Here is a 14,107-nt window from a genome sequence, read left to right on the forward strand (position 1 = left end):
ATTTCTTATTTTTATGTAACTGCATGTACCTTAATTATTAGCGTGCTTAATTCCAGCTGCATCTTTTAGAACTATATTATTTCTTGTCATTTTGATCTCACATAAAGGGTGCCGATCTCCCCCTATTGATTTATCACATTCCGACCTCATGAAGATGGAAGATAATCTACCTGCTACAGTTTCGCCTTCGACCTAAACTGTTACCTGAATTCTATCATGAAAGCTTAGGCATGGGTATCATTAACTGAACCTAAAGAGTTTGGATTTTGAAGTTAGACTATGTCAATAAAAATAAAAGAAATCAATTGAAAACCTTAATATTTTTGCTGATAAAAAAATTTTAAAATATAAGCTTACAGGAAGTATATCTAGCCATGGATTAGTTCAGAACTAGACTTGAACGGATTAAATTTGGGTTCAAGACTATTAAGCAGTCCATAGTTCTGAATAGGCCCGGAATTGAGAACCCTTGTTACGGGCCGGGCTAGATTTCCCTTCTCTTTAAATTTTTAACTAGATCAAAATAAAAAATAATAATAATAATAATAAAAAAGAAAGTGTGGCGTGCCCCAGCTTGTGCATGCAAGGCAGGCCACACTTTCTTTCCCACCAAAACTGTTGGCAGCCATGGTCATGAGATCGTTGTTGCCTTTATGAAAATAAATAAATAAATTACAACAGATATTTTCAGCAAATTTTTATAGATAATAGCTTTTTTTATTAGGTTAATCAGGTGGAGTGTGAGAAATTACAGTTAATTTTGTCTCAATATGAATTTCGTTGGGTAAGAAAATAAACTTCGACAAATTCGAGGCATCTTTCAATACTAATGTTCATGCCCAGGTTTGGTCCTCTATTCAAAATATTTTAGATATACTTGCGGCTGATTATCATTTCCGTTATTTTAGCCTTCCTGCTCTTATTGGCAAATACAAAAATTAAAATTTTCAATTATGTTAAAGATGGAAATTTGCAAAAGTTGAAAGTTTGAAGGACTGATTCTTATCTCAAGTCAGATGGGAGTTTTTGTTAAATCTTTGGTGCAAGTTATTCTTATGTGTGCTATAAGTTGTTTTGCTTTAATGCAATAATGGAACTAACAATTATTTTTAGGGGGGAAAGTAAAATTTAATATGTAATATATATATATTTATAATTCTTTTTTTTTCATAAAAAATATATGGGTGAAAAAAATCTTTTTGTGTGCTTGGTGACTCAAAGCCAAGAATATCCCGAGGTTCTTTCTTACGAGCGCAGTATATAATAAATAAAAAGATGTCGAATAAGAGGGAGAAAAAGAGTAAATTTCAGTTCATAACAAGAAAGGGCAGAGACTGCCCTACTGGACTATGCAAAAAGAACTTTACCAAAAGGAATATACTCGACCATTGTTCTACTGGCCAAATGATTTCAGCAAAGCCCTTTTCCTCCACACTAGTTTATTACGCACTGTATGTAATTCCTTCTATGTACATTTAAAAAAACCAGTTGATGGATGTCATCTGGTGCAAAACCAAAAAAATGTCCTCCACCAAGCACCCAAAAATACAATTATGCCTTCTGCTTTTGCCGTATCAACAGATGCTTGGACAGCCAAGCGCATAAATTGATGTGGCAATGATGCCATTGCTTGTCAAAATGTATTAAAAGTATTTATGTCATTGTCTTATTTGTCCTTGTTTGTACTGTGTCAATCCCAGGCCAGTCCTGTTCCCTTGCTTTCCCTTGTTGAAGCATCAACAACATATTCACTTTCCTCTCCAAGAATCAACTGACAAATCCCACATAGGATTTCAAAGAGCTGAAATGATCATATTTCAACTGCCATTTCCCTTTCTTACCCATGATTTAATGAAGTCCTCAAGCTCTCATCTCGTAGTGTCCATGAGAGCAAATGTCCACCAGAATCCCCACTCAGTAACTGCTTCATATCACTTTTGAGGTAAAGGGCAGTAACAGGATGTCTATGAGACTTCAACATTTTGTGGAGGAGCAACCAGTACTCTGGTACCTTATCACCTAAATTCAGCCCAACTATTGGATTGCTGTTTGATTTACTAAAAGCACTCTCTTGGTTGGAGCAGTGACCCATTTGCCACACCTTGACAGCCCCACTTTGGTGGCCTGTCACATGCAAGTTTGTGTCCATCCAATCTGAAAATGTACAGCTTGTCACCGAAAGAATAGAATCAGATGGCAATTGGGATGTGTTAAGCACTGCAAGGCAATCACCATTGATGCTCCTAACAGCAAGCATTATTCCAGCAGCCGTCACAATCTCCCCCGTCAAGTCATTCACGTAAATTGCTGAAACTGGCACTGGAAACTCTGGTAACTGTCTGACGAAAACCAAGGGGCTGAGATCCCATATGATAACAGTGCAGTCATCGGATCCACTTACTATCAGCATATAAGGCTGGCTAACATGAAGGCATGTGATTTTGCCGGTGTGACCGCAAAGCACCTTCCCTAATTGCAGATGCTGTAGAACTCGGGGACCATCCTTGCCAATTCTCCAAATAGAAAGTTACCCATCATCAGCGCCTGTAACTAATGTTTGACCATCATGGCTAAGACCTGTACACTGAATTTGGTTACCTCCATGAAAATTCTCATGTGTTGAAAGGAGTTTGTCTTGGTCATAGCTCATAAATCTCAAGCTCCGGCTTGGAAAACCACATGCTACATATTTGGTATGTGTTCTAGGTTCAAGTAAACTATTTGTCCCTGGCACAAGAATTTTCTCATGGAAAGTAACAATCCGAGTTATGGCAGATAAGGTCTTGCGTATTTCGCGGGACAAGATGGGAAGAATACTTGAGCAGATGAGGAGGAAACCTTCTGTCAGACCGCCTTTTCAAATGGGGTTTGAGGAACACTTGCTTAGGCGTCTGCCCAAAGTGGTTGATTTGTGCTAGAATGGAGGCCTTCATTGCAGTATCTGCAACCGAGTCTATGTCCACACTTCCATCATATGTGTAATGATAGAAAACATTCACAGCTTCTACAGCTGCCTGTTGATCATGGAATGAATATGTCACATTATAAGAAGAAGAAGAAGGATAACTTGCATGGAAATATCGGTGAGAATGACTAGAGGAGAAGAGCAAAGGGTTGAAGTAATTCAATTATCAAATAGATAACATCTCTTAAAATCTTCCGAGTTTTTTGATTTATTTCCTTTCAAAAGGCCTCTCTAGAAAGAGAAGGAGGGAAGGAAAGCAGAAGATGAAAGAGAACTATTTCCTTGGTGTATGTTTCAACGGCAAAAGAGCACAAACAAGAAGAATATAAATCATAGATCAGGATGGAGTGGGGAGGCTGTTGTTAGATTTGGGCAGACTTTTTCTCCTTCAAATCTTTGCAATTGAGGGAAGCGCAACAACAATGTTCATCAGCAAGAATGACTGAAAAGGAAATTATAAAGGCATTTCAAATATAATGATGTTAGTTCATGGGAAGAAAGATCTAAGATATGGTAATCTGCAGTGACTGATGGATGGAAACTATTAATAGATTTTGATTGGTTGCTAAGAAAATTCTAGAATTATGGATCAGAATGGAAAACAAAATATAAACCCTAAGTTAAAGAACAAACAGGACAATGGAATCACCTTTGTCTTTAGTCTTTTCTTATGGAAAAGACAGAGTATGATCAACCAATAAAAAGATAATCTAGTTTTCTGACATGTAGCATTATTATAATGTAGAACACACCTTCCCTCTCTGTTTATATCCAAATATGAGGTCTATCCAGTGATGCAAATTTTCTGAAACATTATCAGATTCCAAGGCTTCCCTATGTTTCCTAAAAATTTCTCTGGCACTGCCTTTGGCCCATGGAGGCAAGAAGACATCACCAACCTGAAAAAATATCAACATCGTAAGCTGACAATGAAGGCCCTAAAAGAAAGGAAAATATGTTTGTATATAATAGTATCTTCTGTATCAGCAAATCAACAGCGACCAAGTCTTAATCCCAAACAGAAAATCATTTAAAAAAAAAAAAAAAAACTAGCCTTCTCTCCTATTTTTTCTCTCCCAAGTCAAGGTTGAACCTATTTTCAAGAAATTTTGGCACGTAGAAGAATTCTGGAATAACTTCCTTCACATCAGATGTGTTGCCCTTCCTAGATGCACTCAACCAAGTGTCCCTAACACTATTGAAAAGACGATCAGCATGATCAAATTGCCCACCCTGCAGCTTCTGATTCTCCATAATAAATGGCGGCAGGCGTAGAAGATAGAATAGGACAATTCCTGCACTAGAATAATGAGAACCATAATGAAATTTTGGAACTTCTGGATCATCCCAGCTCTCATATCTGAACAGGAGAAAAAAATTGAGAAAAATCATAAATAAGCAGTAGTGGGGGGAAAAAATTCATTTCAGTATACACAAATGACTAACCCTTTCTTAAATTCCCCTTCCCCCTCTGGTGTCTGACATCCCATTGGTTTGTCAAGCTTACGAAACGTTTTAGGATTGGATAAATCCAGAGTTTCACTCTCATAATCTGCCAGAACCCATGCAAACACTGGATATTGGGTGAGATCACAGTATCCCTGACCAGGTGTTGAGATGCATGAGGTATTGGAAATTGCTAATTTCTCCATTTTGCCACCTTTTTGAGAAGGATTTAGCCATTAACTTGAACAAACGACTACCCTCATTGCTTTCTTGTTTAGTCGACCCTGAAATTTTAGTGTCCAACCTGCAAAAGGAAGCAAATTATGAAATGTGGCATGAAGTCTCCTTTATGCTACGGCTCTTCCACCTTCTCCCTGGTGTTTTTTCTTTTTTTTTTTTTTTGAAAAACTGCAGCAAGGAAGAAAATTCTTAAGCAAGCAATCGAAAGTTCAAATCTTCCAAGGACATTTTAATTAGCAACACATATTATGGGAGAGAAGAGTACATAAAGCAAACTTGCCAACAAAAACTTGATGACAGCCAAATTATTTAAGAAAAAGAAGTCCTAGAAAGGACTTGAGGAACACTCACACCAGTTCTGCTTCTGCAGTGGCATGTTAAAATGGTAAGCCATAGGCTTATATGAGCAGTAGACAGACACATATAAACACATTTTAACAGATGTTTAAAACAATTGCATTACCACTTCGGGGTCTTTCCCTTTTCACCCCATTTTTCTTGAAGAAAGAGGAAATCTAAGGACGGGTCTATGGGATAAAAATATGTAGTGCTGTAAATGAGCTGAGCACCTCGAGAGCTATTCGAGGCTTGACTAGATAAAAGCTCATCTCAGCCCATTTTTTACAGGAGTTGAACTCAAGCTTGATTTTTGGACAAGTTTGATAAATAAGTCATGTTCGAGCTCACTAATACTCGGCTCGTTAAAGCTCGCAAGTCAGCTTTTTATAGAGACTCGTGAGCCAGCTCGTTGAATAAGTTTGTAAGTTAACTCGTTTAACTCGGTAAATAAACTCGTAGCTGGCTCACTTATAATCTCATTTATATTAAATATTAATTATTATATTTCATAATATTATAAATATATTAATTTTTTCTATGATTATTTAATAAAATAATATATGAATAAATATTATTTAAAATTATGATATAACATTTTAATTAAGTAATAGGAATTGATGCTATTAGAACTTGGAACTGTACCATATTAGACCAAATTTACATTATTCTCTATTAAACATAATTGTACATATTACTTTATGATTATAAACACATATAATTTACAGTAAATATATTTAGCCTTTATACAATATCTTGTTATATCTATTTTCTAATAATAATAATAATAATCTATACTCATACATGTATTTGTATTATAAGACATATTTCAGGCAGTACATATTAAACTTGAATAAGAGAAAATGATTTAACTATAAGACCATAAATGACACATAGCATTCTAATATATATATATATATATATATATATATATATATATATATATATATATATATATATATATATATATATATAAAGATACAATTATAGAGATTGACATATAACATTTTGTTGGAATCCCTTAATTAGTGCATTAATTGTAAATTAGAATGTGTTAAAATCCCTTAATTAGTGCATTAGTTATAAATTAAAATGTAAATTAGTGATATTAGGGATATTTGTATTTATTAACTTTTATTTTCTTTCCTATTAAGGCTATAACCTTTGTGTATAAATTTGAATCATTGTAACACTGTGAAATATATCAAGAAATTCTTCAATTCTCTCTTATCTCAACATGGTATCAGAGTCTTAGCCATTTTATTTGGCAATTTTTTTTTTTTTGCAAAGAGAAAACAGTGAGAAATAGTTAGGGTTTGTGTGGGTAAGCCTTGAAAGTGGGTCTGTTGGGGGAGATGGTTGTCACCGCCCCTTTAGGAAGGAAGAGAACCTCGTCGCCGGTCTTCTCCTGGATTCTTGCCACCATCCGGTGAGGTGCATGATCCCACGCACCGGGGAGTGAGCCTGTTCCTGATCAGTTTTTCTAGCCGCACTTTTTTTTTTCGACGACATCACCAGTGTATCGCGCCTCTACCCAGTCCATTCCTATCTCTTGGTTTGCAATTTTATTTTTGGGTATTTGTTTTTTGCCTACTATTTCTTTTAATCAGTTCTCTGAATCTTGTCTGAAGCAAAAAATTCAGTAGTTGAAGGGAAAATGACTACTACAACTGAAAATTCCTCATTAATTATTAGTCTCGTAAAGCTTGATAGGATAAATTACCTTGCATGATCTAGATCATGTTTCCTTTTTATTCAAGCTAGAGGGTTGCAGTGTTATCTTACGGGAGATAAGCAAAAACCAGAAACTTCTACTTCTACCTACAGTCAATGGGAGTCAAAAAATTCTCTTATCATGTCATGGCTTATCAATTCCATGCAACCACATATAGCTCGTGGATATTTACTGTTGAATAGTGCAGATGCCATTTGAAGTGTAGTTTCTCAGACCTATTCTCAAGTTAGAAGCGATGCACAAGTGTATTAGCTTCGAAACAAGGTTCATGGTATGAAACAGGGTGAGCTAACTATTGCTCAATATTATGTAGAATTGAGTGGTCTATGGCAGGAACTGGACTTTTACCAGGACTTTCAGGCCTCATGTCCTGAAGATGCTGTTAAATTTCAGAAGTTGGTAGAGAAAGAGTGGATCTATGATTTTCTTGCTGGGTTGAATATGGAATATGATCAAATTAGGGTCCAAGTGCTTAGGAAGGATCCTTTACCTACCTTAAGACAGACATACTCTTATGTTCAGCAGGAAGAGAGCAGGAGGAGTGCCATGATTCATTCTATTTTTGTTGATAAGGCAGGGCTAGTTGCTAATTCCTCACGTGAATAGTCACATGGTTCATCAGATAAAGATCAACTACATTGTGACTATTGTGAAAAAAATCAACATACTAAGGAAAACTGTTAGAAATTGCATGGACGCCTCACTAAAGGGCGTGGAGGAAAAATAATGGACCTTACTAGACCACAAGCTAATGTATCTGAGGCTGTAAATTTGTCTGAACATACAACCACCACTGAGATGTTTTCCAATGAAGAGGTACAGACTCTAAGGCATTTGCTAGTACAACTTGAATCGCAATTCACCACAGTTGCTTCTTCTAACTTCGTCAACTCAGGTAATGCTTTTCTTGTCAATTTTAATAATTCTTTTTGGGTTATATATTCTGAAGTAAACATGCATATGATAGGCTCTTCAAATAAATTCATATCCTATTCTCCATGTTCAGGAAAAGAAAAAGTCTGCACTGCGGATGGATCCTTATCTAGTATTTTTGGAACAGGTTATGTTAAATGCACCCCTAATATAAGTCTTAGTTCTATTTTACATGTGTCTAGCTTTCCTATTAACCTTTTATCTGCCAGTTCAATCACAAAAGCTCTAAACTATAAAATTGAATTTTTTCCAACTCATTGTGTATTTCAGGAATTGACGATAAGGAGAACGATTGGCAGTAGTAGACTGCAAGATGGGCTATATCTCTTGAATGATTATGTTGGCCAAGCCATGTTGAGGCAATCTATGGGTGCTGAGGAACAAATTATCATGTGGCATAGGAGACTAAGACATCCTTCATTTATTGTGTTAGAAAAACTTTATCCTTTTCTATTTAAACAATGCAAAACTGAATTGTTAGTATGTGATGCTTGAGAGTTTGTTAAACATACTAGACAATCTTATCCTGCAATAAATAATAAGGTTTCAGTTCCTTTTATGACTATCCATTTTGATGTATAGGGGCCTACTAAAATTGTGTCTTTGTCTAGTTATAGATGGTTTATGACCTTTATTGATTGTTGCAGTAGGTTAACTTGGGTATATTTGATAAAAGGGAAAAATGAAGTTTTCTCTTGTTTCCAGCAGTTCCATAAAATGATTTGTACACATTTTGATGCTCATGTTAAAATATTGAGAACTGATAATGGTGCAGAATATATGAATGGAGTCTTTTAGGAGTATTTGAAGGCACATAGGATTTTATATCAGACTTATGTTGATACTAGTTCACAAAATGAGGTATCTGAGAGAAAAAATAGATACTCACTTGAGGTTGCTAGGTTTCTTATATTTATCATGAATGTCCCTAAACCTTACTGGGAGGATGCTATTCTTTCTGCTGCATATCTTATTAATAGGATGCCTCTTTGGATATTGGAGTTTAAGAGTCCTTTAGAGGTTTTGCAGGGTAAAAATTTAAATACCGTTTCTCCAAAGGTATTTGATTGTGTTTGCTTTGTTCATAAGCTTAATAGTAGGAAATTAGAACCCCGAGCCCTGAAATGTGTTTTTGTTGGTTATTGTAGTACTCAGAAGGGATATAGGTGTTATCATCCTCCTTCACAAAAATATTTTGTGAGTATGGATGTTACCTTTAGGGAATCTGAATCTTATTTCCATCCACCTCTTTAGGGGGAGCATAGGAAGGAAGAGGTGTATTTTCCTTCATCCTCATCCTCTCCCAACCTTCAATTTCAAGGGGAGAATCTGGGTTTAAAGCCTATACATAACAATGAAACTTAGGGAGAGTCACCTAAATCTAGAGAAAGACTAAAAAGGCCAGATTTGAGAACATATATTCGACGAAATAAGACAGATATAGCCATCAAGCAGGAGACTAATAATCAACCAAAATCCCTGGATTCAATTTCTGGACATCTTGAGGTATGTGATGAGTCTCCTTTGGGTCCTGATGAGTCTAATTTTGATTCTCAGTCTATTCTTCTTTCTTCTAATAATGATCTTGATATTCCTATTGCTCTCCGAAAAGGTGTTAGGACCTATGCTAAACATCCCATTTCTAATTTCATCTCCTATAATTCTTTGTCTTCGTCCTACAGAGCCTTTCTACTGTCTGTTTCCTCTATCTCTATCCCATAAGATTGGAAGAAAGCTTTCCTCGATCCAAAATGGAGGGCAGCTATGGTGGAAGAGATGAAAGTTTTGACAAAGAATGAGACATGGAAACTAGTTACTCTCCCATTGAAAAAGAAGCCAGTTGGATGCAAGTGAGTATTCACTGTGAAGCATAGAGCAGATGGTTCAATTGAGAGGTATAAGGCCAGACTGGTAGCAAAAGGCTTCACACAGACGTACGGAGTAGATTACCAAGAGACCTTTGCTCTTGTTGCTAAAATGAATACCATCAGAATTCTGTTGTCATGTGCAGCGAATCTTGAGTGAGACTTGCAGCAGTTTGATGTTAAAAATGCCTTTTTACATAGTGACTTGGAAGAAGAAGTGTATATGGAAATTCCTCTAGGGTTTGAGGATGAGAAGACCAAAGGAAAAGTTTACAGATTGAAAAAGGCTTTGTATGGTCTAAAACAGTCACCTAGAGCATGGTTTGATAGGTTCAGTAAAGCGATGATCTCCTTTGAATACTATCAAAACAATGTTGATCATACCTTATTTATGAGGTATCGTAGAGGCAAAATTACACTACATATTGTCTATGTGAATGATATTATGGTAACTAGTGACGATAAGGAAGAAATGGCTCTTTTAAAGGAGCACCTAGCACAGGAGTTTGAAATCAAAGATTTGGGAAGGCTCAAGTACTTTCTTAGAATAGAGGTTGCCAAATCAGATAAGAGAATCTTTATTTCTCAAAGAAAGTATATCTTGGATCTGTTGGAAGAAACAGGAATGCTGGGCTGTAACTGGCAGAGTCTCCTATTGAGGCCAATCATAAATTGCAAGCTAGAGTTGGAAAATCAGTGGATTTAGGGAAATATCAGAGGTTGGTTGGCAAACTAATTTATCTTTCGCACACTAGATCGAACATAGCATATATAGTTGGTATAGTGAGCCAATATATGCATGATCCTCATGAATCTCATTTGGAGGTTGTTTTTCGCATCTTGCGATACCTAAAATCTACATCTGAGAAAGGACTTCTTTTCTTAAAGCATGGTCACCTTCAGATTAAAACCTTTACAGATACAGATTGAGCTAGATCTCTTGATGATAGGAGATCAACATCAGGATACTGTACCTTTGTTGGTGATAATCTAGTCACTTAGAGAAGTAAGAAGCAAAATGTGACAGCTAGATCCAGTGTAGAAGCCGAATTCAGGGCAATGGCTCAAGGTATCTATGAGTTATCGTGGTTATGGAAGTTGACAGAAGAATTAAAATTGTTTGAAGCTAATGGTTTGTTTTTGTTTTGTGATAACAAAGCTACAATCAGTATAGTTCACAATCCAGTTCAACATGATTGGACCAAGCATATAGAGATTGATAAACACTTCATAAAGAAAAAATTGTGGATGGTTCCTTAAGTGTCTCTTACGTAGGTTCGAAAGATCAGTTAGCTGATGTGTTCACTAAAGGATTAAGTTGTAAGGTGTTTCATACCCTAGTTTACAAGTTGGGCATGTGCAACATACATGAACCAACTTGAGGGGGAGTGTTGGAATCCCTTAATTAGTACATTAGCTGTAAATTAGAATGTGTTAAAATCCCTTAATTAGTGCATTAGTTGTAAATTAAAATGTAAATTAGTGATATTAGGGATATTTGTATTTATTAGCTTTTATTTTCTTTCCTATTAAGGCTGTAACCTTGGTGTATAAATTTGAATCATTGTAACACTGTGAAATACATCAAGAAATTCTTTAATTCTCTCTAATCTCAACACATTTTAATATAGAAGCATGATTAAATTGTATAACAATATGTATATGTACCGGATTCGTTTCACATAGGCATGGGATCTCAAATGAACATTTGAAAATGGAACCCATAAAGGATTTGATAATATGGCATTCATCTTCTGTTATTATTTTTCTATTTCATAGATAACCAAAAAGAAGTTGCCCTGCTTTGAAATTACAAAATTAACTTCAATAGATGTATCTCAATAGCAATAATTTCATTGAGATGGTGCAGCTACTCCAAGAGGCCACATTTTATATGAAACAAAAAGAAAAAAAAAAAAACCCCAAAATATGGTCTTATCTTTTAATAAATTTTAAGTAATTAAGTTCTAGATAAGCCATCAGAAATCCCTAGTGAATTTTATTCTTTCATGATAATGTCTATATGCATCTCCTTCTAACATTTATTACTCCTACTAGCTCTAATTGTATTCAAATTTAAACGAATATATAAGATTCATTTACAAATTTAAGTTTAAAAAGTCCATCTAAACAAAGGTTCAAATCTGTGATGCAAAACTTTATAAGACAGCATGGTCTGCCCCTATCCAATATTAGTGGTACTATTACAGTTTTCATAATCAAATACTTTACATTAAAATTGAACAAATCCAAATGAAAACTATATCTAAAAGAAAAGAAAATATATTATGTGGTTTAAAAGAATCTTTTTGGTTTTTGGTGAGGGAAATGGGAAAATGAACAAATGCGATACTGCAATGGTACAAAATATGAAAAATTTAGACAAGCAAATTCATCATATACCATCAGAAAAATTCAAGCTGGTAGGATCAATTGTTACCACACTTCTCACTATTTCTCCCCTTTCTTAGTAAGATGTAAAGACTTATGGAACCTATTCAGCTACTTAGTAGGTAAGCCAAACCCTATGGACAATTGTTACACACTTGAGAAATCCAATCAAGCATCAATATCTTTACCTTGCATTTGATGGTGGGATTTAAAATTTAAAATTTTGATTTTGTTAACATATATCTTCTTGTTGATTAAATTCATGAATCTAAGTTAGATTACTAGAGTGTGGATTTGAAATATCTATGAAAATGTATAATTTCAAATGGCCTAGTTGTCAAACAAAAAAAGTCAAAATTTTTCGAATTTTTGTGATTATGTAAAACTCCAATCCCTTAAATTTTAGCAATTTTGTCACAATTTCAAAGGTTAGTTGTAAATTTATCCAGTGTTCAAAATTGAAGTTTTGGATGCTTATGTAGAAACTGAGTAGGATGAGAATACTATTTTTTAGATTGTGGGTCTCATATAATTGTAATTAAAATATTTTTGAAATATGGACTCATATATGTGGGTCTTGCTGTTAAAAAACAATGTTTCAGCCTAATTAGCTTACATGTAAGCAACCCCACCTTCAAATTTGACTAATGGGCAAATTTACAACTATCCTTTGAAAATGGAACAAAATCGCTAAAATTAGAAGGATTTATATAATTGCAAAATTTAAATTCTTCAATTTGATGCAGATTTGGTTATAAACGCAACTAAATAGCAAAATGATCCATATAGGTATAGCTGACCCAAACTAGTTTAAGATTAAAGTTTAGTTGTTGTATAATTGCAAAAAAAAGGAAAAGCTTTGGCTTATTTTGACCACTAAGCCATTTTCAAATCCATCTCAAATAAGTTCTCAACCACATTCATGGATCCAATAAGTTAAAGAATGGACTAACTACTTTCATTCATACAATTTAAACTAAAATCATATCCAAATCCCTTATTGGAAATTCGTCCACCTTCGTATATTCTAATGTTACAGTTACAATCACAGGCTTGGAACAACAGCTACCAAAAAAAAATTAGCAAATAACAAATCAAGCATAAAAATTGTCAAGACAAAAAAAAATGACAAAAGTATTTCATGATTAGTTGAATTCCCACAAAAAGACGAAGCTTGTCATGATAAAAAATTTGGTAAACAGTACAAATTCAGAAGCTAAGGTTAGCATATATTACTTACATGCTATTCCTTGGAAGATTGTTGACAACCAGATTTCTGAACACTTATTCTCTCTCTTTTTTGTGGAACACCAAAAGATCATTACACCCATCCATGCTAAATATCTCAATAGCAACGGGATGAAGCTGGTAATCCCGTTTCAAATTCTCATGAACACTAATAAGCTTCCACATGTTCCAAGGATGAGGTAAATTAACATTAGTCCATGCTTTCTCCTTGCCCCATGCACCGCCACTATAGGCCCATGTTCTTCCCCCAAATGCACATCTTTACCACTGTGTCCGAGGATGAAGTTGAGTTGGACTGGAAATCCGTACTGCCACTAACATCCTTCTTTACACCCAAAGCCTGATCAATAACAGAGTTCATCTTCGCATTCCTTTTCACAAATGCATCCAGAATAATCAATGTAAAAGTTCTCAATTACATACAAACAGAGTTCCCCGATAAAAAATATACCATCATGTTTGTCCAGACCCACAACTTGTTCACAGTTATATTTGAATCGTATCTTTTCAAGAGGTTCCAGATATGGTCTAATCAGATATTCACCATTATCATTCAGTTCCTTCTCTGATTTGTCATCTGTAACTTTGACATCATCAATTTTATAAGAAGACAATTGCCTTGGAGATCCTAGGTCAGATCTTGCCTGCGTGCTCTCCGACATTGGTGCAGACACGGTACTAGACTTGACACCAAACTCAAGAGATGAGTGAAGACTTGCCTCATTCATTCTGATAGCTCTATCATCATTCCATCCACTATTAACTGAAGATACACCTTTGGCATCATCTGTTTCTCTAAAAAATTCATCATATATCTCATCATCAGCAACAATCTGCTCGGCACTGTCAGTAAAAAGATTCAAAAATAATACAGAGTCAGTATCAGATGCATCAGGACCATCCTTATGTTTTCCTTCGGACAACTCTACTTCTAATTCAAACTGTCCA

At 35.1% G+C, this 14,107-nt stretch overlaps 1 protein-coding gene across 1 annotated transcript; it reads right to left on the bottom strand.

Annotated features, from left to right (window-relative positions):
- Positions 1-4,025: 4,025 nt before the first annotated feature.
- On the bottom strand, positions 4,026-13,789 carry LOC110656855 (BEACH domain-containing protein A2-like). The gene is made up of 3 exons (XM_058140471.1): positions 13,152-13,789; positions 4,412-4,715; positions 4,026-4,325 (listed from the first exon to the last, which is right to left on the bottom strand). The coding sequence occupies exons 2-3, from the start codon at positions 4,615-4,617 to the stop codon at positions 4,028-4,030; spliced, it is 504 nt and encodes a 167-aa protein (XP_057996454.1). The 5' UTR covers positions 4,618-4,715; positions 13,152-13,789; the 3' UTR covers positions 4,026-4,027.
- Between the last annotated feature and the right edge of the window lie 318 nt (positions 13,790-14,107).

This window comes from Hevea brasiliensis, chromosome 2, assembly GCF_030052815.1.
Source record: "Hevea brasiliensis isolate MT/VB/25A 57/8 chromosome 2, ASM3005281v1, whole genome shotgun sequence".
NCBI classification, from domain to species: Eukaryota; Viridiplantae; Streptophyta; class Magnoliopsida; order Malpighiales; family Euphorbiaceae; genus Hevea; species Hevea brasiliensis.